The 26,770-nt window shown below is 43.5% G+C and overlaps 1 protein-coding gene across 24 annotated transcripts; it reads left to right on the top strand.

Moving 5' to 3' along the window:
* Nucleotides 1-1,661: 1,661 nt before the first annotated feature.
* TMEM225B (transmembrane protein 225B) lies at nt 1,662-26,212 on the top strand. 24 transcript variants are annotated; one of them, XM_054248395.2, is made up of 8 exons: nt 1,662-1,882; nt 2,830-2,923; nt 3,961-4,057; nt 12,176-12,256; nt 20,229-20,439; nt 22,408-22,554; nt 23,332-23,469; nt 25,844-26,212. In XM_054248395.2, the coding sequence occupies exons 5-8, from the start codon at nt 20,256-20,258 to the stop codon at nt 26,014-26,016; spliced, it is 642 nt and encodes a 213-aa protein (XP_054104370.1). In that variant the 5' UTR covers nt 1,662-1,882; nt 2,830-2,923; nt 3,961-4,057; nt 12,176-12,256; nt 20,229-20,255; the 3' UTR covers nt 26,017-26,212. The 24 variants fall into 24 exon arrangements, with proteins under 24 accessions (XP_054104370.1, XP_078213142.1, XP_035137977.1 ...); XM_078357016.1 differs by lacking the exon at nt 3,961-4,057 and adding an exon at nt 2,633-2,725; XM_035282080.3 differs by lacking the exons at nt 1,662-1,882; nt 3,961-4,057 and adding exons at nt 1,891-1,983; nt 2,633-2,725.
* Nucleotides 26,213-26,770: the final 558 nt, after the last annotated feature.

Here is a 26,770-nt window from a genome sequence, read left to right as displayed (position 1 = left end):
TCTCGGCCTCCCAAAGTGCTAGGAATTCAGGTGTGAGCCACCGTGCCCAGCCACTTTTTTTTTTTTTTTTTTTTAAAGACAGATTCTTGCTCTGTAACCCAGGGTGGAGTGCTATGATGCAATCTTGGCCATGTGCAACATCTGCCTCCCAGGTTCAAGTGATTCTCCTGCCTCAGCCTCTTGAGTAGCTGGGACTACAGGCCACTGCCATCACACCTGACTAATTGGTGTATTTTTTTGTAGAGACAGTTTTACCATGTTGGCCAGGCTGGTCTCAAACTCCTGACCTCAGGTGATCCACCCATCTTGGCCTCCCAAAGTGCTGGGATTACAGGTGTGAGGGAATCACATTTTATACTCCCTTCAAAGTACAAATGTGTGAAGGAAACATTGTTTTAATCCAAGAGTGTAAGCATGATTTCAATCAAATGGCATGCTTTACAAATCAAGAAACTACATAAATTTAAAAATTTATTTCGTGGACACTTCCCATTTACTCTCTTTGATTTTAGAAAGTGGTTAGCCATGGCCGGGCGTGGTGGCTCACGCCTGTAATCCCAGCGCTTTGGGAGGCCAAGGCAGGTGGATCACCTGATGTCAGTTCAAGACCAGCCTGGCCAATGTGGTGAAACCCTGTCTCTACTAAAAATACAAAATTAGCCGGTATGCTGGTGTGCAACTGCAATCCCAGCTATTCCAGAGGCTGAGCCAGGAGAATCGCCTAGAACCTGAGAGGCAGAGGTTGCAGGAAGTTGCAGTGAGTTGAGATTGCACCACTGCACTCCACCCTGGGGTACAGAGCGAGACTGTCTCAAAAAAAAAAAAAAAAAAGAAAAAACGACTAGCCTCTTGTATGTGTATTTCATTCATGTTTATAAATTTACAACTTGGGCATAATACAAGCATTTGTTTTGTCTTTTCATCATTTGCTCATATTACAAATGACACAGTCTTCTTCCATTGTCCTTTAGGGGTGCAGTTAGATGTCCCCACTCTGGTATGAGCAGGCTAGGGTGCAGATGCTGCCTTTGTTGCATACCAGCTGCAGCTCTGGCATGTAAGATGGTAAAAAGAAACAGCCACCACTTGCACAGGACTGTTGTGAGGATGAATGAGATAGTGTCAGGTTAAGTGCTCCATAATTGGAAGTTGCTGTTGCTGAGTTTATCAGGAAACCTCTTATCATGATCAATTTGTCTCCTTAATCTTTTTTTATTTTCTTTTCCTGCTTCAATATGCCTCTGACAAACGCATACTCCTGGTGGGCTAGGCGGTCGGATCTTGGCCCCTTCTCTAAGGCTTTTCTTGCAGGTTCCATGTGCTTATTTATGGGCGGTGCAAAAGTAATTTCGGTTTTTGCCTTAAAAGTATTGCAAAACCGCAATTACTTTTGCGCCAACCTAATATATGCTCCAGGCCGAGCTGGGAGGCGTGGGTGCACACAGGGAGAGTAAGGCTGGCCGCCGGCCCCGCAGGGTCAACCCGGCCAACGGTCATGAAGGGAGGTGGAATAGGGGGAGGCCACACAGGGCAGGAAGAGGGGAGGACAAATGGGGTGCACATGGGGACCGTGGCGATGACGTAGAATGGTCAGCCAGTTAGAGTCTAGGCCCACTTAGGCGATGAAGGGCAGGTGAAGAAATCCCGTTCCATCTTCCTGCAGTCTTCCCTTGGGGCGCCCCCATCCTATCCCTGCTCTGTACCGGGGCGGCTCCTGGTGGGCCCGCGATCAAGATGAGGCCTCCGAGCCTCCCAGAAGTGACTCCGAAGTGCGCGCAGTGGACCTCGCGGTTCCCAGGCATCCCCTAGGGTGGGTGGAGGAGCTGGGCGCCCCGGTGCGGAGAACGGAGGAACGGTCCACGCGGTAGCCGTTGGAAACAAGGTTTGGCGGCGGGGCCCAGCTTGTGGGTCTCCTGGATCCACGTCCAGGTCGCAGGGGCGGGGTCTGCTGCGGATTTCTAAGGGCCCGGCTGCGTTCTTGAGGTCACAGTCAGGGGTCTTTGCTTTCGCCCATCCCCTCCCGGAGAAAGAACGCAGCTTCTAACGCCTTCTCGGTTGGGCACCTTTCTTGGAAAGCTCTGCCTACCATTGCCCTTGTACTTGCCCTCTCCTGTCTCCCTTTCCTGAAGTGACTGCCCGTCTCTTGTATGGTGCTGCGAATGTGTCGAGCTGTTGGCCCTGCAGCAGCATCGGAGATTGGATCCAGCCCATGGAGAGGTCCCCAGACTCCATTTGTCTGTCCCCAGGGCAGGGGCTTCGGAGAGCAAGCGGGGAGGAGCTGACCTAGCCGGCTGATCTTCGTGGCTTAGACAAAATTTAGAGTTCATTTGTCTTTCCGACCATGCTCTCAGAGGGTCAAGATTAGTCTCACACTTAAAAGCGTTCTGGTGCAAGACTAGTGACTTTTTTCCCTCCCTCCTTTTCTTCCTTCCTTTCTCTCTCTCTCTTATTATTTTGTTGAGACAGTGGCTCCCTCTGTTGCTCAGGTTGGCATGCAACGGCACGGTCATAACTCACTGCAGCCTCGACCTCGTGGGCTCAGGTGATCCTTTCACCTCAGCCTCCTAAGTAGCTGAAATTACAGGCCCACACAACCATCCCCGGCTAATAAATTATTATTATTATTTTTTAGAGACAGGGTCTCACTATGTTGCCCAGACTGGTCTCAAACTCCTGATACCGAGCTATCCTCTCTCCTTGGCCTCCCAAAATGCTAGGATTACAGGTGTGAGTCACTGTGCCCGGCCATGACTTTTTTTTTCTTCTTGTTTAACTGGAAGCTCTATCTCATGTCAGTAAAGCCTGCAGCTAATGTTTCTTCTCTCACAGTGTGGAGCAAATCTGTAGGAGTGCTGTCATAGTTCTATTGTGAGGATCTGTTCTACCGGCACCTGTTAACTCGCCTGGCATTTTGAGAAGCTAGGTAAATGTTGTGTGAATGAATAAATGAATGAACCCAGCCAAGTATGTTCCATGAGCCAAGTACAAGGAGAAAAGTGGACTCTTGTCTTACTCACACTTTTCATTGTTAGGAAAGGCACATTTTTCTACCCAAGGCATAAACTCCAAGAGTGGATACAATGAACAGGTCACCCATCTGTTAAGAGAAATGGATGTTAAATGAGTCATAACATTGGGATTTCAATCTGCTGTCCCACCATTATCAGGTGTATGGCCATTTAAAGAAAATGAAGTTGGGGCCAGGCATGGTGGCTCATGCCTGTGATCTCAGCACTTTGGGAGGTTGAGGCGTGTGGATCACTTGAGGTCAAGTTCGAGACCAGCCTGGCCAATATGGTGAAACCCTGTCTCTACTACAAATAAAAAAATTAGTTGGGCCTGATGGCACACGCCAGTGGTCCCAACTACTTGGAGAGGGTGAGGTGGGACAATTGCTTGAACCTGTTAGGGGGAGATTGCAGTGAGCTGAGATTGCGTCACAGAATTCCAGCCTGGGTGACACAGTGCAACTTTATCCTTTGCAGCCCCCTTCAAAAAAAGAAAAAGAAAAGAAAAAAGAAAGAAAATGAAGTTGGATTCTTTATTTGGGGGGGCAAAGGTTTAGATAATCCCCAGCATGGACTTTGAGATGGCTTATGCTTAGGGGATTTTCTTTCATTTAGTCTCTGAATTCTGTGATCAGGCTAATTTTTAATGTAAGTACTTATTGAGTAATATTTAGGAGATGCCGAGACTAAGTTGAAAGAAAACCTAGGCCCTACACACCATGAACCCAGAGTTTAGAGTTGTGTTTGAATAGTGAACTATGAAGGCTGTTGGGACAGTAGCAATGTTGAAATTCATAAGAAGAGATCATTGTGAACTTGATATTGACCCAGGATGCCTTAGAAGGTCTGGGTTAGGCCTTGAAATTATGTACAAGGAGAAGGGAATCAAGTATTATTTTATTTTTTTTAAATTTTATTTCCTTTTGAGAGAGGGTCTTACTCTATTGCCTAGGCTGTAGTACAGTGGCCTGATCACAGCACACTGCAGCCTCGATCTCCTGGGCTTTGTGATCCTCCTGCCTCAGCCTCCTATGTAGTTGGGATGACAGGTATGAACCACTATGATTAACTAATTTTTAATGTGTTAATATTTAATTAATTTTTTTTTAAAAAAGAGCATTGGAAATGATTTATTTCCAAGATTCATGATTGCAGACAATGTGTGTCAGCAAGTGATTGTGAAGCAAATCTGTTTTCTCCAACTGACTTGGAAGGCAGAAACACTGACGGGAGTGTAAGTTCATTGGCTTCATCCATTTACACTGGATATTACTAGTGATATCAATGTTATTGTGAATAACACAGTGTGTAAATACTAGTTATAAATATCACAGCGCTATTTCATTAAATATCGTAGTGTGTAAACATTGGATATTACTAGTGATATCAATGTTATTGTGAATAACACAGTGTGTAAATACTAGTTATAAATATCACAGCGCTATTTCATTAAATATCATAGTGTGTAAACATTGGATATTAGTAGTGATATCAATGTTATTGTGAATAACACAGTGTGTAAATGCGAGTTATAAATATCACAGTGCTATTTCATTAAGTATTGTAGTGTGTAAACTTTGGATATTAGTAGTGATATCAATGATATGAATATATCACAGTGTGTAAATGCTGGGTATTATTAATATCACAGTGTGAAATACCTGCTGTTAGCAGTATATTGATGATGTTACGAACAGTAGCACAGTGTGTTAACACTGTGTGTTAACGCTGGATATTAGGAGTCACATCGATGATGTTATGAACAATATGACTGTGATACTGGATATCTGTAGTAATATTGCTATTATCAATATTTTTACAGTGTATTAGCACACTGTGTTATCATTGGACGTCACTAGTAATGATGACATTGTGAATACTGTCACAGGGTGTTAACACTGGATATAGCAGTAGTTGTATTGATGACATTATGAACACTAAAACAGTGTGTTAACACTATAGCAGTGGTTATATCGATGATATTATGAACACTAAAACAGTGTGTTAACAGTATAGCAGTAGTTATATTGATGATATTATGAACACTAAAACAGTGTGTTAACACTATAGCAGTGGTTATATCGATGATATGAATACTGTCACAGGGTGTTAACACTGTATATCAGTAGCAATATCGATGATATTAATACTATCACAGTGTGTTAACACTGGATATCAGTAAAATGTCGATGTTATTATGAATGCTGTCACAAAGTGCTATCACTGGAATCAGTAGTAACATCGATAATATTATGAATACTATCACAGTGTGTTAGCACCAGATATCAGTGGTAACAGCGATGACGTGCATACCGTCAGTGTGTTAGCACCGGATATCAGTGGTGACAGCGATGACGTGCATACCGTCAGTGTGTTAGCACCGGATATCAGTGGTGACAGCGATGACGTGCATACCGTCAGTGTGTTAGCACCGGATATCAGTGGTGACAGCGATGACGTGCATACCGTCAGTGTGTTAGCACCGGATATCAGTGGTGACAGCGATGACGTGCATACCGTCAGTGTGTTAGCACCGGATATCAGTGGTGACAGCGATGATGCGAATACTGTCACAGTGTGTTAGCACCGGATATCAGTGGTGACAGCGATGACGTGCATACCGTCGGTGTGTTAGCACCGGATATCAGTGGTAACAGTGATGATGCGAATACTGTCACAGTGTGTTAGCACCGGATATCAGTGGTAACAGTGATGACGTGCATACCGTCAGTGTGTTAGCACCAGATATCAGTGGTAACAGTGATGATGCGAATACTGTCACAGTGTGTTAGCACCGGATATCAGTGGTGACAGCGATGACGTGCATACCGTCAGTGTGTTAGCACCGGATATCAGTGGTGACAGCGATGACGTGCATACCGTCAGTGTGTTAGCACCGGATATCAGTGGTGACAGCGATGACGTGCATACCGTCAGTGTGTTAGCACCGGACATCAGTGGTGACAGCGATGACGTGCATACCGTCAGTGTGTTAGCACCGGATATCAGTGGTAACAGTGATGATGCGAATACTGTCACAGTGTGTTAACACAATTAACACTGGATATCAGTAGAAATATTGATTACATAATAAATACTATCATAGAGTATTCATGCTGGATATCAGTTCTAATATTGATGACATTATAAATTCTATCACAGTGTGTTAACACTGGATATCAGCAGTAATATCAATAATATGAATACTATCCCAGTATATTAACACTGGATATCAGCAGTAATATCAATGATATTAGGAATACTATCCCAGTATGTTAACACTGGATATCAGCAGTAATATCGATGATATTAGGAATACTATCCCAGTATGTTAACACTGGATATCAGCAGTAATGTTGATGATATTATGAATACTACCCCAGTGTGTTAACACAGTTGGTTAACACTGAATATCAGCAGTAATATCAATGATATTATGAATAAATCCTAGTGTGTTAACATAGTGGATTAACACTGGATATCAGCAGTAATATCGATGATACTATGAATACTATCACAGGGTGTTAATACAGTGGGCTAATGCTGGATATCAGCAGTAATATTGATGATATTGTTAATACTATTACAAATACTATCACAGGGTGTTAATACAGTGGGTTAATGCAATGTTAACACAGTGTATTAACACCCTGTATATCAATAGTAATATATTGGATATTATGAATAATATCAGAGGGCATTAACCCAGTGTGCTAACACCCTGGATATCAGTAGTAATACATTGGATATTATGAAAATATCACAGTGTGTTAACACAGTATGTTAACACTGGGTATTAGTAGTGGTATCATGGATATAAGGAATAATATAGTATGCTTACACTGGACATTAGTAGTAATATGGATATGAATAATATCATGGTGTGTTAACAGTGTGCTACAAATACTGGATATTATGAATATCATAGATAATGTTAATATAACAGTGTTCTAACACTAGATATTATTAATATCATGGATATTAATGTCACAGTGTGCTAACACTGGACATTATGAATATCATATATATTAATATCACAGTGTACTAACACTGGACATTATATCATAGATATTAATATAGTGTGCTAACATTGGATCTTACGAATATCATAGATATTAATATCAGTGCATTACACAGTGTGCTAACACTGAATATTATTAATATTATAGATATTAATATCATGGTGTGCTAACTGAATATTATAGATATTATTACAGTGTGCAAACACTGGACATTATTAGTATTGTAGGTATCAAGTCACAGGATGCTAACACTGGATTTTATTAATATAATAGATATTAATATCACAGTGCATTACACAGTGTGCTAACACTGGATATTATTATTATATAAATTATTAATATCACAATGTGCTAGCAGTGTGCTAAGACTGGATATTATTATTATGTAAATTATTAATATCATGAGGTGCTAACAGGGTGCTAACACTGAATATTATTAATATTATAGATATTAATATGGTGTGCTAACTGAATATTATAGATATTATCACAGTGTGCAAACACTGGACATTATTAAGTCACAGGGTGCTAACACTGGATTTTATTAATATAGATATTAATATCACAGTGCATTACACAGTGTGCTAACACTGGATATTATTATTATATAAATTATTAATATCACAATGTGCTAGCAGTGTGCTAACACTGGATATTATTATTATGTAAATTATTAATATCATGAGGTGCTAACAGTGTGCTAACACTGAATATTATTAATATTATAGATATTAATATCATGGTGTGCTAACTGAATATTATAGATATTATCACAGTGTGCAAACACTGGACATTATTAAGTCACAGGGTGCTAACACTGGATTTTATTAATATCATAGATATTAATATCACAGTGCATTACACAGTGTGCTAACACTGGATATTATTATTATGTAAATTATTAATATCATGAGGTGCTAACAGTGTGCTAACACTGAATATTATTAATATTATAGATATTAATATGGTGTGCTAACTGAATATTATAGATATTATTACAGTGTGCAAACACTGGATATTATTATTATATAAATTATTAATATCACAATGTGCTAGCAGTGTGCTAACACTGGATATTATTATTATGTAAATTATTAATATCACGAGGTGCTAACAGTGTGCTAACACTGAATATTATTAATATTATAGATATTAATATGGTGTGCTAACTGAATATTATAGATATTATTACAGTGTGCAAACACTGGACATCATTAGTATTGTAGATATCAAGTCACAGGGTGCTAACACTGGATTTTATTAATATCATAGATATTATTAACACATCACAGGCTGCTAACACTGATATTTTTAGTATCATAGATATTAACATCTCGGTGTGCTAACACTGGATATTATTGTCACAGATATTAGTAATATCACAATGTGCTAACACAGTGTGCTAACACTGGATATTATCAGTATCATAGATGTTAGTAATACCACAGTGTATTAACACAGTGTGCTAACACTGGATATTATCAGTATCATAGATGTTAGTAATACCACAGTGTATTAACACAGTGTGCTAACACTGGATATTATCAGTATCATAGATGTTAGTAATACCACAGTGTATTAACACAGTGTGCTAACACTGGATATTGTCGGTATCATAGATGTTAGTAATACCACAGTGTATTAACACAGTGTGCTAACACTGGATATTGTCGGTATCATAGATGTTAGTAATACCACAGTGTATTAACACAGTGTGCTAACACTGGATATTGTCGGTATCATAGATGTTAGTAATACCACAGTGTATTAACACAGTGTGCTAACACTGGATATTGTCGGTATCATAGATGTTAGTAATACCACAGTGTATTAACACAGTGTGCTAACACTGGATATTATCGGTATCATAGATGTTAGTAATACCACAGTGTATTAACACAGTGTGCTAACACTGGATATTATCGGTATCATAGATGTTAGTAATACCACAGTGTATTAACACAGTGTGCTAACACTGGATATTATCGGTATCATAGATGTTAGTAATACCACAGTGTATTAACACAGTGTGCTAACACTGGATATTATCGGTATCATAGATGTTAGTAATACCACAGTGTATTAACACAGTGTGCTAACACTGGATATTATCGGTATCATAGATGTTAGTAATACCACAGTGTATTAACACAGTGTGCTAACACTGGATATTATCGGTATCATAGATGTTAGTAATACCACAGTGTATTAACACAGTGTGCTAACACTGGATATTATCGGTATCATAGATGTTAGTAATACCACAGTGTATTAACACAGTGTGCTAACACTGGATATTATCGGTATCATAGATGTTAGTAATACCACAGTGTATTAACACAGTGTGCTAACACTGGATATTATCGGTATCATAGATGTTAGTAATACCACAGTGTATTAACACAGTGTGCTAACACTGGATATTATCGGTATCATAGATGTTAGTAATACCACAGTGTATTAACACAGTGTGCTAACACTGGATATTATCGGTATCATAGATGTTAGTAATACCACAGTGTATTAACACAGTGTGCTAACACTGGATATTATCGGTATCATAGATGTTAGTAATACCACAGTGTATTAACACAGTGTGCTAACACTGGATATTATCGGTATCATAGATGTTAGTAATACCACAGTGTATTAACACAGTGTGCTAACACTGGATATTATCGGTATCATAGATGTTAGTAATACCACAGTGTATTAACACAGTGTGCTAACACTGGATATTATCGGTATCATAGATGTTAGTAATACCACAGTGTATTAACACAGTGTGCTAACACTGGATATTATCGGTATCATAGATGTTAGTAATACCACAGTGTATTAACACAGTGTGCTAACACTGTAAGTCATTAATATTACAGATAGTAATATCACAGGGTGCCAACAGTGTTTATTACTAATATAGATATTAGTAATGTCACAGTTTATTAACACAGTGTGTTAACTCTGGATATTGTTACAGATATAAGTAATATCACACTGTGTTAACACAATATGCTAACACTGGATATTATTGATATCATAGCTATTAGTAATGTCACAGTGTGCTACTATTAATAGGGTTAATACTATTAACACTGTATTATTACTATAATGGGGGTGTTAGGTTAATAATATAGTGTTATATATGTTATATATAATAGTATATATATATATTTTTTGAAATTTAAAGAAAATATTTATTGAAGATCTGAAAAACAATTCCTAAAAGATTGAATTTTCCAGAAAACTAGCTACACAACGCATTTCATCTATCATGTTAAAACGTACATTAGACACAAATACCAAAACCATGAAACAAGCCACCATTCTTCAACAATTTGAGCAAAGATAAAATGCCTAAGTAACAACACGGTGGGACCCTCGCCTGCCCCTCCAGGCTCGACCGGACTCTTGGAGCTTCCGTTGGCCCCAGAGTCCCCAGCGCAGAGCGCGGTGAGTCTGGGCCTCTGGGCCGAGCTCCAGCTCTGCGGAGACACGGGCTCAGCCCTCTCTACCTGCTGCCCCCTGGCGGGTGGAGGGTGGGGAAACCTGGCCCTGGCGTCTGCCCACTGTACCGGCCTCGTCTATGGGCGGGTCGGGGCGGAGGAATAGAGAGCGGGAGGGATCGGAATTCAAACTCTAGCTCTACCATTACCGGCGTGGGGACTTTGTTAATGCTATATGACAAAATGCTCTGATTCCTAGTGCCAAAGGTTCAATTCAGTGTATATAACTGAACACACTCATCCATTTGTGACTTGAGAGTGTTGCTCTGGTGTCTCTGTATTCTGGGTTATGAAGATTATTTGAAAAATAACTCTTATTGCATTGAGATATAGACTTTAAAAAATTTCAATATTGGATTAGGCAGTCAAAAAAGCAAACAAGCATAAAAGGTGAATATGTTGTAATCTTAAAAGTAAAGACGGAGAACTCATTTTAAAAGGAAAGAAAGTTTTGATTTCCTTTTTTGTTTGATGGGCAGCATGCCGTATTATACCCAAAGTTGGTTTTAAAAATATTTCCATCAACTATTTTTATTTAAAATAAACATTTGAGGGAGGTTACTAAGGCAGCTTTTTTCCTCAAAAGTAAACTGTTTCTCTTTGGAATAGCACATTTTAAGGCCGTGGTTAATACCTGAGACTTTTACTGAGTCTACTGAGTCTAAGTCCTGATGATAACTGTGTGTAAAAGGATTGAAGGCCTCTGTGGGGAATAAAGTATTACCAAAGTCTATACAGATAAATTTTACGTGTTCTCTTTTATGACAGAGAGCAGCACTGGTTCTGTTATTTTTTAAATGAATAATTGATTTCTTGATAGGTGTCTAATATTTCTTCCCTCACTGCTGATTCTTAGATAGAAACTATTCTTTATATTTGATAGACTGTTTTCAGAAAATTCTTATCAACAAGTGTATAATAGTTATCTAAAATCGTATGTTTAGAATGGAGCAGTTTAATACTAGATCTCAGAAGTCTGAAAAATAGCAAAGAAGCCTGGATTTGAAAAGCATGGTCTACAATTCCTTGTCAAGTTCTGAAGCTATGAAGGATAAATGTTTCAACGTTGGATTATGAAACCCCATTTATGATTTTTAAAATACACTTGAAATAAAAATGATTAAACTAAAAAAAAAAAAGAAAGAAAGAAAAAGCATTCTCTGGATCCACAGAATTTCAGATTGGGGAATGACTGAATTGAACTGCTGGCCATTGGTGGCTGGTGAGGCTGGCCTGACAGTGATGCAGTATTCTAGTGCCTCTGCCAGCACTGATGGGCTGTGGAATCCTCCACCAGTCATTCCCTCTCTCCAGCTCTCCAGTGCTGCTTCTGTACGAAAGGATTTACAGAACCCCTCTTAAATTCAAATATCTATGATCTTTTAGTCTGGCCTATATTAGTGCGGGTCTTAAGTTGTGTATCTGAAGATGTACCATTGTTCAGCACTACCACTAAGGGCTGCTGCATGGAGGGCCCTGGCCTAGGGCCCAGGGACAAGAGGACAAGGTCCTCATCACTGGGGAGTAGAAGGGGCAGTGGGAATGGGACAGATAAGGGGTATGCCTGGCCCCAAAGTAACCCTGGGCTGTGCAGATGAAAGCACTGCATCACATGATGTGTTTCTGTGTCTCTCCCCAGTAGTTCCAAGAGCCTCTGAGTTCCTGTCTTCTTTCAGCCCTGAAACCCCACCATTGGCCTAAGTTGGGAACGGGGCAACCTGTAAGTGCACAGTACATTTTTGATGAGGGAGTGGATACTGGCTAGTGGCTGGGAGGGCTGAGTGGAGTGGACCGGACCAAGCTATGCTTTTCAAGGAAGTGGGATTTAGAAAATTTTAGGGGAGCAGAATGAGCACCCCCCAGGAAGGAACTTAGGTGTATTAGTCTGTTCTCATACTGCTAATAAAGACATACCTGAAACTGGGTAACTTATAAAGGAAAGATGTTTAATTGACTTACACCATGTGGCTGGGGAGGCCTCACAATTATGGCTGAAGGCAAATGAGGAGCAAAGTCACATCTTTTTTTTTTTTTTTTGAGATGGAGTTTTGCTCTTGTTACCCTGGCTGGAGTGCAATGGCGTGATCTCGGCTCACCACAATCTCTGCCTCCTGGGTTCAGGCAATTCTCCTGCCTCAGCCTCCTGAGTAGCTGGGATTACAGGGACGCGCCACCATGCTCAGCTAATTTTTTTGTATTTTTAGTAGAGATGGGGTTTCACCAGGTTGACCAAGATGGTTTCGATCTTTTGACTTCGTGATCCACCGGCCTTGGCCTCCCAAAGTGCTGGGATTACAGGCATGAGCCACCGCGCCCAGCCGCCAAGTCACACCTTACATGGTGGTTGGCAAGACAGAGCCTGAGCAGGGGAACTTCCATTTATAAAACCATCAGATCTTGTGAGACTTATTCACTACCATGAGAACAGGATGGAGGAAACCGCCCTGTGATTCAGTTATCTCCACCTGACCCTGCTCTTAACTCATGGAGATTATTACAATTCAAGATGAGATTTGGGTGGGGACACAGCAAAACCCTGTCACCAGATACAGAGGCTGGAGGAGCCTGGGGATGACAGTGATGTTCCAGGTGTGGAGGGAGATGTGGCAGGCTGGGAACAAGAAGGATGAAAGGTTGGGGAAATTTATCAAGGGAAAACTGAGAAGATGAGGAAGGCTGAAGAGATGGAAGTAGGGTGGGGGAGAGGGAAGAACCAGCATGAGCTCAAGGCTAGGGTTTGGGTGAAGGAGAGAAGAAAAAGAAATAAAGGAGACACAGAGATCACTTCTAGACAAATTGAGGTGGAAATGGGGTAGACAGGAAGAGGTGCCCCCTATCAGATAAGAATGCCCAGTGTGCTCCCATCTATATAGAGGACAGGGTCAAGATGCAGCCATGACTCTTTCCCATTGAGTTCTAATGCTAGAAGGATGTCTCAATGCCCTCTGGTCCAACAGACTTCATCATTTTAGAGAGAAGGAAACTGAGGCCCTGAGATTGGGGTGATTTGTATGACCTAGAGAGTGGATGGGAGATGGATAGGGGAGGTTTAAAGACAGGGAAGGGTCAGGTGTTCATTCATGTAATCCCAACTCTTTGGGAGGCCAAGGCAGGAAGATCACTTAAGCTCAGGAGTTTAAGACCCAGCCTGGGCAACATAGTGAGACCCCTGTCTCTACAAAAAATTAAAAAGGTGGGTGTGGTGGTACACATCTGTAGTCCCAGCTACTCAGGAGGCTGAGGTCGGAGGATCACTTGTGCCCAGGAGGTCCACCCTGGGTGACAGAGTGAGACCCTGTCTCTAAAAACAAAAAATAATGAGGAAAGAAGGGGAAGAATCCAATTTTTCAAGTGGGAAGAAGAGAAACTAGAGAATGCCAGAAAGGAGGAGAAAGTAGAGTCAAACATTTTTGTTGGAAATAGATGCTCAGTGCTGTGAAGAAAAATTAGCACTGAGACAAAGGATCTTTCAGCCACACAATTTTTGCTTCCTGGACTGCAGGAAGGGTACCCTAGCTAGCCATCGTGCCAGGAGGGTACAATGAACAAAGGAAAACAGAGAAATGTATTCCTTATGCCTTTGGGGTCGTCCTTACTGCTGTGTCTGATCTCTGTTGGCTGGAGCCAGACCTTACAAGCTAAACTAAAACCCAATTGGCTAACAACTGAAAACTTTTCTAAGCAGTTAGAAGCAATGGAGAGCTGGGACATGCCTGTGAGCACATCCAGCACAGATATCTTGGTTAAAGTACAAGGACATAGAATGTATTACGTGCCTGTAAGCATGGCATGTCTCACAGCTATATAGGATAAGGCTTAACAAATAGTTATTAGCACACTTCTTCTTTTTTTTTTTGAGATGGAGTTTCACTCTTGTTACCCAGCCTGGAGTGCAATGGTGCAATCTCAGCTCACCGCAACCTCCGCCTCCTGGGTTCAGGCAATTCTCCTGCCTCAGCCTCCTGAGTAGCTGGAATTACAGGCATACGCCACCATGTCCAGCTAATTTTTTGTATTTTTAGTAGAGATGGGGTTTCACCATGTTGACCAGGATGGTCTCGATCTCTTGACCTCGTGATACACCCGCCTTGGCCTCCCAAAGTGCTGGGATTACAGGCGTGAGCCACCGTGCCCGGCTAGCCCACTTATTCTTTTTTTTTTGGGAGGAAGGCAGGAAGGGAGGGAAGGAGGATGGTAGGGCGGAAGGAAGGGATGAAAAAGGAAGGGAAGAAGGGGGGAGGGCGGGAGGGAGGGAAGGAGGGAGGGAGGGAGGGAGGAAGGGAAGGAAGGAAATCAAGCAATGAGAGAGACATTGCCGACCTGGATCTAGAGGTTTACAAGTTGATTTCTTTTTTTTTTGAGAGAAGGAAAGAAAAAAAAAAATAAGTAAAGGAGAGGAAGAAAGAGGAAGAGAAAGAGGGAGAGTAAACGGAAATATTGCTTTATTCTGAAAAAAATTGGGTATTAATAATGGCCAATCAATGTTTTATTTAAACTTATGAGTAGGTGTGATGTGGTATTGACAAGAATGTATATTTTGTGCATTTGAAGTGGGGAGTTCTATAAATATTTATTAAGTTTACTTGTTCCGGATCTGAGTTCGAGTCCTTGATATCCTTATTAATTTTCTGTCTCATTGAGTCTAAGTCTTTATGTATCTGGGTGTTAGGATCGTTAGCTCTTGCTGTTGCATTGATCCTTTTACCACTGTATCTTTGTTGCTTTAAAATCTATTTTATCCAATACGAGATTTGCAACTCCTGCTTTTTATTTATTTATTATTTATTTTTGCTCTCCATTTGGTTGGTAAATCTTTCTCCATCCCTTTGTTTTGAGTCTTTGTGTATCCTTGCATGTGAAATGGGTCTGGATGTAACATGCCGTTGGGTTTTGGCTGTGTCTTTTGATTGGGGGATTTAGTCGATTTAAATTTAGGGTTACTGCCATTTGATGTTAACTGGCTGTTTTATCCATTCATTGATGTAAATTCTTCTTTATGTTGATGCTCTTTACTTTTTGGTATATTTTTAGAAAGGCTAATACTGGTTGTTTCTTTCTGTGTGTAATGCTTCTTTCAGAAGCTCTTGTAAAGCAGGCCTGGTGGTAATAAAATCTCTGAGTTCTTGCTTGTTCATAAAATATTTTATTTTTCCTTCAGTTGTGAAGTTTAGTTTGGCTGGATATGAAATTCTGGGCTGAAGGTTCTGTTCTTTGAGGATGTTGAATATTGGTCCCCACTCTCTTCTGGCTTGTAGAGTTTCTGCTGAGAGATCTGCTGTAAGTCTGATAGGCTTGCCTTTGTGGGTAACCGGACCTTTCTCTCTGGCTGCCCTTAGTATTTTCTCCTTTGTTTCAATCCTGGTGAATCTAACGATTATGTGCCTTGGGGTTGCTCTTCTTGAGGAATATCTTTGTGGTGTTCTCTGTATTACCTGGGGTTGAATGTTGACCTGCTTTGCTAGTTTAGGAAAATTTTCCTGAATAATATCCTGAAGGGTATTTTCCAGCTTGGATTCATTCTCTCCGTGGCATTCAGATACACCTATCAAACGTAAATTTGGTCTTTTCACATAGTCCCACATTTCTTGGAGACTTTGCTCATTCCTTTTTATCCTTTTTTCTCTAATCTTTTCTTCACGTTTTATTTCATTAAGTTGGACTTTGACCTCTGATATCCCTTCTTCTGCTTGAACAATTCGAGTGTTTAAACCTGTGCATACTTCTCGGAGTTCCTGTATTGTATTCTTCAGTTCCATTAATTCACTCATACTCCTCTCTAAGTTGTCTATTCTCAATAGGATTTCATCAAACCTTTTTTCAAAGTTCCTAGTTTCTTTACGTTGGGCTACAACATGTTCTTTTAACTCACCGAAGTTTCTTATTATCCATTCCTTGAAGAGTGATTCTGTCATCAGGAGGCGCTCGTTCTCCATCAAGCCTTGTTTCATTGTCGATGTGGAACTGTGATCATCTTTAGAGGGAGAGGCGTTCTGACTTTGAGTATTCTCAGCTTTTTTACGCTGGTTTCTTCCCGTCATTGTAAATTTATCCTCCTGTTGTCTTTGAATTTACCAACTTTCAGATTAGGTCTCTTGAGTGGGCGTCCAGGTTGTTAGTTCCCAGGGCCAGAGCAGCAGCGTTAAAACTGGTGGTGCTTTTCTGCCCAGGATTCTCCTGTCTGGCTTCCTTCTTGTGTCCGTAGTAGGTAACTCTGCCTTCCCAGGACTCTAAACCTCAGTCAGAAGGGGAGCCGGTCCCGTTTACTCTGCTCCGAGAGCTGCCGCGCTGAGGTGCCGGCGAAACCGCTGCGCCGGCCACTAGAGTCACGCTGGCGACCCGTGTGTTTCCTCCACTGGGGATCTTCTGCTCCATGAGCGACCAGACTTTGTCTGAAAGTGTGGCGTCCTCTAGTTCTCCGCGCCTTCCCTGAGAGCTGCAATCCCGGGATGTTAACGATCGGCCATCTTGGATCGTCCGATCCACACTTATTCTTTAACAAGAAAGGAAACTTTAAAAAAGAGCTTTCCTACTTCCCACAATTTTCAAGTCACTCTGACAGCATCGAAGATGAACATGTGTTTACCTGTCAGGGTATTTGGGTGTCGGGGTTACAGGAAGGGACCCACCCCTCTGCCCTTTGCCATTAGGCTTGTTCAGCCATAGCCATCAATAGCTCTCAAAGATGCCCCCTTCCTGACTGCAGAAAGTGTCTGCATGGGCAAAGACTCCCCCTTCCCTGGCTGTAGTGAGGGTCTGTCTGCATGGGGACTGGGGAGAAGCCCCAGTGCCTGCACTGAGCATGGTTTGTACAGGGTGGGGGAGAAGGGGAGGGAAGCATGCTCACTCCCAGGGCTTTGTGCTGTCTACTCCCCATGCACAGCTTGAAAACTGTGGTGTTGCCAAGCCCAGCCCTGCATTAGCAAGAATCCCCAGGCCTGGTTTTAGGTAGGACTTGGAAAGAAAGGCTGTCGGGGGTGTACCTCTCCTGTTACATCTTCCTTTCACCTCCGGATGCCCTCTTTCTGCACTGCCAGGTAGCCAGGGTCATCACAGTGCCACCTGGAGGCCTCTGGCCAGGCCCACCCTCCCTGCAGCTCCAACCATGGCTCCTGCTCCCTCATTCCTTCCCACTGCTGGATAACTCTCATTCCTCAGAGCTGCCAGGCTCAGCACAGAGAGGAAAGCAGATTCATTGAGTCAATTTGCCCTGAAGTCAGGAGTGGCCTCCAGCCCCTTCTCCCACAGGGAAATCTGAATTTTAGAAGTCTGCCCTCTATTCCTGCCATCCCAACTTTAACCAAGCATCTGAGTGCAAAGCACTGTGTTGGACACTTTGGTGTTCGTTATTTCATTTGGTCCTCTCAGTGGGCAGGTGTTGTATCCTTATCATTGGGCAGGTATTATATCTTTCCTTTTCCAGACAGGGAAACCAACTTCCCCAAGATCACACAGCTAGGAAGTGATGAAGCTGAGATAAGACCAGCCAGCACTTACCCACCGTGGTGTAGCTGCTCATTCAAAAGATGACATCTTTTTAAAATTTTTATTCTTTTAGAGACAAGGTCTTGCTTTGTTTCACAGGCTGGAGTACAGTGGCATGATCATAGCTCACTGCAGCCTCAAACTCCTGGGCTCAAGAGATCCTCCTGCCTCGTCCTCCCAAGTAGCTGGAAACTACAGATAGGCACATGCCCCCCGACCTGGCTAATTTTTAACAATTTCTTGTAGAGACTGGATCTGACTGTGTTGCTTAGGCTGGTCTCAAAACTCCTGAGTTTAAGCGATCCTCCCACCACAGTCTTCCAAAGTGCTGGGATTATAGGCATGAGCCACCAGTGACTGGCCACAAAAGGAGACATCTTAGTGACAGATGGTGATGAAAGAGAAGATGGGTTTGGGTGAGGAACTCCATGTGACAGGGATCCTTCACTGAGGGCCCGGGCAGCAGGGGCTCTATGAAACACCAGAACTCTTTGTAAAAACTTCCTGTAAGCACATGACCTGCTCATTTCTCAGCAGAGGGCTCTCCTGGCCAGATGGACCCCTCCCCATATAAACCCATGGTTCCCTGTGGTCAGAAGGCCAGTCACTGAGTAAGGGCACCTAAGGGTCTGGTCTTACCATCTCCCTTTGTGTGGGAAGTAGAAAACCTCCTTTTTAAAGTTTCCTTTCTTGTTAAAGAATAATTGTGCTAGTAACTCTTTGTTAAGCCCTATCCTATGTAGCTGTTAGACATGCCATGCTTACAGGCACATATTACGTTCTATGTCCTTGTACTTTAACCAAGGTATCTGTGCTGGATTTGCTCACAGGCATGTCCCAGCTCTCCATTGCTTTTACCTGTTCAGAAAAGTTTTAAGTTGTTAGCCAATCAGGTTTTAGTTTAAATTGTGAGGTCTGGCTCCAGCCAACAGAGATCAGACACAGCAATAAGGACGGCCCCAAATGTGTAAGGGATAAATGTATGTGTATTCCTTTATTCATTGTACTCTTGTTGCAAGATGGCTAGCGAGGTTACCCTTCCTGCAGTCTAGGAAGTAAAATTGCATTGCCAAAAGATCCTTTGTCTCAGTGCTAATTTTTCTCTGTGGCACCAAGCATCTGTTTCCATCTATTCCCAACACCTTGGTTCTCAGTCTGAAATCCCAAAAGGAAGACAGTTGACTGCAAAAGAGAGTGGAGTTGTCCTTTTGATGGCCAGTAGGGGTGCTGTTGATAGAACCGAAAGCTTAGAACTTCAGTTTTTTTTTTTTTTTTTTTTGAATTTTTAAAATTATTTAAGTTAAAAAAAATTTTTTTTGAGACAGGGTCTTGCTCCACCCAGGCTGGAGGGCAATGGTATGATCATGGTTCACTGCAACCTTGACCTTCCTGGGCTTAGGTGATCCTCTAACCTCAGCCTCCTGAGTAGCTGGGACTACAGGCGTGCACCACCACACCTGGCTAATTTTGAGTAGAGATGTTGACCAGGCTGGTCTTGAATGCCTGGACTCAAGCCATCCACCTGCCTCAGGCTCCCAAAGTGTTGGAATTGCAATGAGCCTCCACAACCAGCTGAAAGTTTAGAACTTTAAAGCTGAAGAGGCCTTGCAAAGGGTCCAGTTCACCCTCCTCACTTTACCAGAGGAAGAAATTGGGACTCAAAAAGGGAACCTGACATGCCCAAGATCACCCAGTGATTTAGCGGCAGAAAACGTTTTATGCATTTTTTTAGGTCTGTTGCAGAGGTGCGTAGACTGTAAAGTTAAGCAAAGAAATAGTCATTTAGCCGGGCGCGGTGGCTCACGCCTGTAATCCCAGCACTTCGGGAGGCTGAGGCGGGTGGATCACGAGGTCAAGAGATCGAGACCATCCTGGTCAACAAGATGAAACCCCGTCTCTACTAAAAATACAAAAATTAGCTGGGCATGGTGGTGCGCGCCTGTAGTCCAGCTACTTGGGAGGCTGAGGCAGGAGAATTGCCTGAATCCAGAAGGCGGAGGTTGTGGTGAGCTAAGATCATGCCATTGCACTCCAGTCTGGGTAACAACAGTGAAACGCCGTCTCAAAAAAAAAAAAGTAGTCATTTGTGGAGCCTCACATATGCGCCATATACAGCACTGACACTTCCCCAGCCGTCATCTCCTTCACTCTGTGCTATAGGAGAAATCGGATCAGAGTCCCACCTCTGCTATCACTTTTCTCTTACGCAGGTGTTGCTGATGTTGGAGGACTAGGACATGAAGGGATTCTCCCGGGTCATGGTCCCAGCCTTGACCTCCCTAGGCTACCTGCTCATAGTGGTGGTCTCCATCTTTCCCTTCTGGGTGCGGCTTGTGAACAAGGAGTCCCATGAAGTCTTTTTCAGTGGTCCGTTTGAGAACTGCTTCCATGTCAAATGCTGGAAGCCTCGACCCTTATCCAGTAAGGAGGGATGGAGGCGGGGATGGGGAAGAGGGAGATGGGGACAGTATGGGGACAGAGGTGGGGGGTGAAAGAACAGAAATCTGAAAAAAATTAATTTGACAATGTCAAACACTGAAATCTGAGGACAAAATCTGATTAACTCAGGGCTAGACGTAGTGGCTTGCACTTTGGGAGGCTGAAGTGAGAGAATTGCTGAGGCCAGGAATTCGGGACCAGCCTGGGCAACATAGCCAAACACTGTTGCTACAAAAATGAAAAAAAAAAAAAAATAGCTGAGCATGGTGGCATGTACTTGTAGTCCCAGCTACTCAAGAAGCTGAGGTTGGAGGACTCCCGCTTGAGCCCAGGAGTTCAAGGCTACAGTGAGCTGTGATCATGCCACTGCACTCCAGCCTGAGGGGACAGAGTGAGAACCTGTCTCAAAAAAACCCCCAAAATTAACCAGGCTTGGTTAACCCAGGGTAGACTCTGGGATACCTGGGACTTCAATAGTAACTTGACTCCTGGTCCCACTGCCAGCTGCCCATCGCTGCCAGCTTGGGAGGACATGCAAACTCATTTTCACATGGGTCTGTGTCATGCCAGCAGTTGGAGAACAAATCACCTTGTTACCAGACTCTGGCTCTGCCAATTTTGGTTTGTTTCACTACTCCTGTTGTCGTTGTTGTTTTTAAAGATGGGGTCTCACTCTGTTGCCCACGCTGAAGTGCAGTGGCATGATCATGGCTCACTGTAGCCTCTAACTCCTGGGTTCAAGCGATCCTCCCACCTCAGCCTCCTGAGTCGTTGGGACTACAGGTGCACACCACAGCTCCCAGATAATTTTTAAATTTTATGTTTTGTAGAAACAGGATCTTGCTCTGTTGTCCAGGCTGGCATGATCACAGATCACTGCAGCCTCTACTTCCTCAGCTCAAGTGATCCTCCTGCCTCAGCCTCCCAAGTAGCTGGGACTACAGGTGTGCCCTACCATGCCCAACTTTTTACATTTCTTGTAGAGATGGGGTCTTACTATGTGGCCCAGGCTGGTCTCCAACTCCTGACCTCAGGCAATCCTACCACGTCAGCCTCCCAAAGTGCTGAGATTACAGGCATGAGCCATCACACCCAGTCTCACTCCTGTTAACTAGGAAAATTAAATAAGGGTGTGGGGATTCTTTGAGAGTTCAGAATGTTTTGACCTCACGAAGTGCTAATTTTCCACAGGTGAGTTATTTCGGGGTAATCAATACAGGTGTGATTCTTCACATTTGCACGTGCAACAAATTTTATCATGAGAGACCGATTTTGTGTTGCTTTTTAAAACCACCATTTCCCCCTAGTGGATGATACATGGTTTTCCAAGTTCACATAATAATATTTGTTAAGGCCAGGCATAGTGGCTCACACCTGTCATCCCAGCACTTTGGGAGGCCAAGATGGGAGGATCGCTGGAGCCCAGGAGATTGAGGCTGCTGTGAGCTATGATGGTGCCACTGCACTCTAGCTTGGACCACAGAGAAAGATCCTGTTTCTACAAAACACAGAAGTAAAAAAAATTAGGTAGGTGTGGTGGTGCACACCTATAGTCCCAGCTACTCTGGAGGCTGAGGCAGGAGGATTGCTGGAGCCTGTGAAGTCGAAGTTACAGTGAGCCGAGATCACACCACCGCACTCCAGCTGGGGTGATAAGGCGAGACCCTGTTTCAAAAAAAGAAAAAATATTTATTAAGAACTGATGATTTCAGCGTCTAACATTGTCAATTTAATTTTTTTTCATATATTTCTATGTCATTGGGATTCAAATTGTGGGGCCAGAGCATTCCTGGAGCCAAAGTGGCATGGTCACAACCTTGGTCCCAAGGCCATGCTTTGGGACCCGAGGGTGGTGGAGGGTCCGGGGGCCAGCTCTGCCCAGGTTCTGTGGGACTCTGTCCTTTTTGGGTCAGGGTTCCCAGCTTCAGCCCTGCTTCTCCTCCCCTGCAGTTTACATCCTCCTCGGACGGGTTTTCCTGTTCTCTGCAATTATCCTGGCTTTCCTCACCACCTTCTTCATGGTTCCCTTCGCAGCCAAGTTCTTCCCGAGGACCTGGAAGCAAAACTTTGTGTTAGCCTTCATCAGCTTCTTCACAGGTGTGGGACAGCCAGGTGATCCCTGACCTTTGCCAGGGCCTGGGGAGGAGTCCAGAGAAAGGGGGGTGCTCAGTCTCTGTGATGTCAAGAGAGGCATAACTTTTCTTTATAGAGACAGAGTCTCATTGTTGCCTAGGCTGGAGAGCAGTGGTGCACTCATAGCTCACTGCAGCCTCAACCTCCTGGGCTCAAGTGATCCTCCCACCTCAGCCTTCCAAGTAGCTGGGACTGCAGGCACACACCACCTTAAACAATTTTTTAATTTGTTTTTGTAGAAATGGGGATCTCGCTATGTTGCCCAGGATGGCCTCGAACTCCTGGTGTCAAGTGATCTTCCTGCTTCAGCCTCCCAATTGTTGAGATTACAGGCATGAGCCACTGCACCTGGCCCCTTTTGACATTTATAAAGGCTGACCCAGGCTCCATCCTGAGAGGCTCCCAGGCAAATGATGGAGGTAGAGCACATGCAGTAGGAAAACTGAGTTGCATTTAATCCAAAGCGTCAAACCCAGAGGGTGCAACCTGAAGTGAGCTAGGGGCAGATGCAGAGGGTGCTAGGAAAGGGAGTTCTGATGATAATTTCCTGGGACATGAGGCACACAGGCTTTCAAGATGAGTCGGAAAGGAAGGAAGGACAGGCCTATAGGGTGGGAGATTTTTTTTCAGAGAGGGGGCAAGTATGAAGGAACTTCCAGGCAGGAGCTACAGGGGGTGAAGTTTGGAGGGAAGGCGGGCAGCATGGGAGAAGAGCCAGGGTGTCTCCCTGTAACCCTGCAGCGGTCTGTGCCCTCCTGGCCTTGGTGCTGCATGCCCTGGAGATCCGGGCTCTGAGGATGAAGCTCGGCCACCTGCAGTTCTCCGTGCTGTGGCCTTACTATGTGCTGGGCTTCGACGTCTTTCTGTTCATAGTGGCTGGTGAGTGTCCAGGGAACAGTGCCCTGCTTCTTGTCCTCGGTCTGGATTTAGGAGCCTGTCTTGTGGAGGCCCTCCCTTTGGATTCTCTAGAGTTGCACTGTTCTAAACTGCAGCCGCCAGCTACACATGGCTATTTAACTTGAGTTAATTAAAATAGTTATTGGCCGGGTATGGTGGCTCACACCTGTAATCGAAGTACTTCAGGAAGTTGAGGTGGACGGATCACTTGAGGCAAGGAGTTTGAGACCAACCTTTGCCAACATGGCCAACCCCACCTCTACTAAAACACAAAATTTAGGGCCAGGGGTGGTGGCTTACACCTGTAATCCCAGCGCTTTGGGACGCCGGGGTGGGTAGATCATGGGGTCAGGAGTTGAAGACCAGTTTGGTCAAAATAGTGAAACCCCTTCTCTACTAAAAATACAAAAATTAGCCAGGCATGGTGGTGTGTGCCTGTAATCCCAGCTACTCAGGAGGCTGAGGCAGAGAACTGCTTGAACCCAAGAAGCGGAGATTGCAGTGAGCTGAGATTGTGCCACTGCACTCCAACCTGGGGAACAGAGTGAGACTCCATCTAAAACAATTAGCTAAGCATGGTGGCACATGCCTGTAATCTCAGCTGCTTGGGAGGCTGAGGCAGGAGAATTGCTTGAACCCAGGATGCAGAGGTTGCAGTTAGCTGAGACTAACTGCAGAGGTTGCACTCCAGCCTGGGTGACAGAGCAAGACTCAGTCTTTCTTTCTTTTTTTTTTTTAAGATGGGGTTTCACCATGATGGCCAGGCTGGTCTTGAACTCCTGACCTCAGGTGATCCACCCACCTTGGCATCCCAAAGTGCTAGGATTACAGGTGTGAGCCACCGTGCCCGGCTAAGACTCAGTCTCTAAAATAAAATAAAAACTTACGAATTCAGTTCTTCAATCATACTAGCCACATTACCAGTGTTCAATAACCACATGTGTCCAGTGGCCATAGGACAACTGTCATATTGGACAGTGCAGACAGAGAAATTTCCTTCTCTGCAGAACGTTCTACTGGAAGGCACTGCTCTGGAGCTTCAACCCCATCCTTTGCCTTCCTGTTCTTATCCTTCTTGACTTAGAACCAAACTCTTTCAAATTTGTAGAGTGTCCCTTCGACTAACCTTTCTCTTAAGGCTATCTATTCCTGTCTCTGTGTTTTTTTTTTTTTTTTTTTAAGAGACAGAGTCTTGCTCTGTTGCCCAGGTTGGATTGCAGTGATACAACTGCAGTACAATACACACACACACACACACACACACACACACACAGCCAAGTGCCGCTGGCTCATGCCTGTCATCCCAGCACTTTGGGAGGCTGAGGTCAGGAGTTCAAGACCGGCCTGGTCAACATGGTGAAACCTTGTCTCTACTAAATATACAAAAATTAGCCAGGCATGGTGGCTTATGCCTGTAGTTTCTGCTACTTGGGAGGCTGAAGCAGGAGAATTGCTTGAACCCAGGAGGCGGAAGTTGCAGTGAGCTGAGATTGCACCACTGCACTCCAGCCTAGGCAACAGAGCAGGACTCTGTCTCAAAAAAAACCAAAATAAAAACATTATATTTTTAGTATATTTTTATTTTTTATTTCTTAATTTCCCTATCTCCAAATACAGTTACAATATTTTATGTTTTAACCTTTTAGTTCCTTTTTTTCCCCATGATTTCCATGAACTTGTTGAAGTTTCCTCACATTTTATTTAGAATGTTTGTGGCTTTGAGTGGGAGAGTAGTCTGCTATAATGCTGAAAATAGAAGTTGTCTTTTATCTTAGTCTTCCCCTTAACATAGCATTGATCATTCACTCAAGATATCTCCATTTGTTCTTTCTTAAAAGAGACAAGGTCTTGCTCTGTCGCCCAGGCTGGAGAGCAGTGGTGTGATCATAGCTCACTGCACCCTTGAGGTCTTGCTATATTGCTCATGATGAGTCTTGAACTCCTGGGTTCAAAAGACCTTCCTGCCTTGGCTTCCCAAAGCATTGGAATTACAGACATGAACAACCACACCCATCCTTCATTTGTTCTTATTAATGTCAGTCGTCTTTCTTTTACTTCACTGAAGGTCTCGAGTTGGGCCTGGGTTTTGTATTGGAACTTCCTTTCTCTATACCCTGTTTTTGTCACCCATTAATGGGCTAGATGATTGCTGCAGTGTCTTCTAGGTGCTGACTATGGGTCTGTGATTTTATTCATGTATCTGTATTTCTTCTCCTTTGATGTATCCTATCTTGGTAATACCCTAGATTGGGGGGCAGAATGAGGGAGGGCAGGTCTGGAGCCAGAGGGATGTGAACTCCAGGGCGTGGAGTTTTGCACTCTCTCTGACCTGACTCAAACCTTGGCTGTTCTCTAGGTACCATCTGCCTTGCTCAAGAAATAGCCTGCCCTTGCTGTCACTTGTTGTCCGTTTCCCAGAGGATGGAGGAGGGCCATGGATGCCTGCACCTGGACAATCTGGAGAGTTTGGGAGGAGAACTGAGCTCAGTACAAAAGGAGACACTGGTGACAGAAGAAACAGTTATCTAGTCCAGGACATGGCCTCCCTACACTTCTTCAAGCTGTGCAAATGCACACATGTAGCTGTTTGTAGGCCCCCTTCTCTGCCAGTGTCTGTGCTTTTGTGGAGCTTCCTGCATGTCAGATCAACCCTCCACTTCCCTGTACTCACAGCGATTCTATCTTGATTGTATTTGAAATTTGCTAAAAGTCCTTTCAACTCTTCTGAACTTCCTGAGTGACGTTTTTGCAGGTATTTTCAAGAAAAAGAAGGGCTGCTTTTTTCATCCACACCTCAAAAAATCAAGCCTGAGGGGCAGGAGGGGAGGGAGGAATATTACAAGATAACCAAGTGAAATGGGATTTTGCAAAACAAAACCATATAGAATACAGAATACATTTGGGGGAATGACAGGTATTTGGGCTGGTGGTATGGGGTGAAAGAATTTACCAAGACAGTTGTAGATAAAGGCAGTTTACTAAGGAAGTATAAAAGTACATTGCCAGGGAGCAATGGGCAGAACCAGCAGAAAAGGAGCTGACTGAAAGGTAACAGAGGCTTGCTGGAGGTTTCTTTTTTTCCCCCTTTTTAATTTATTTATTGTACTTTAGGTTCTGGGGTACATGTGCAGATCATGCAGGATTGTTGCATATGTACACACATGGCAATGTGGTTTGCTGCCTCCATCCCCCCGTCACCTACATCTGGTATTTCTCCCCATGTTATCCCTCCCTGACCTCCCCACTCCTCCGCTGTCCCTCCCTTCCCCCCACAACAACCCTT

This window comes from Callithrix jacchus, chromosome 2, assembly GCF_049354715.1.
Source record: "Callithrix jacchus isolate 240 chromosome 2, calJac240_pri, whole genome shotgun sequence".
NCBI classification, from domain to species: domain Eukaryota; kingdom Metazoa; phylum Chordata; class Mammalia; order Primates; family Cebidae; genus Callithrix; species Callithrix jacchus.
The sequence above is the reverse complement of the archived record's forward strand: the minus strand, read 5'-3'. Positions and strand labels throughout refer to the sequence as shown.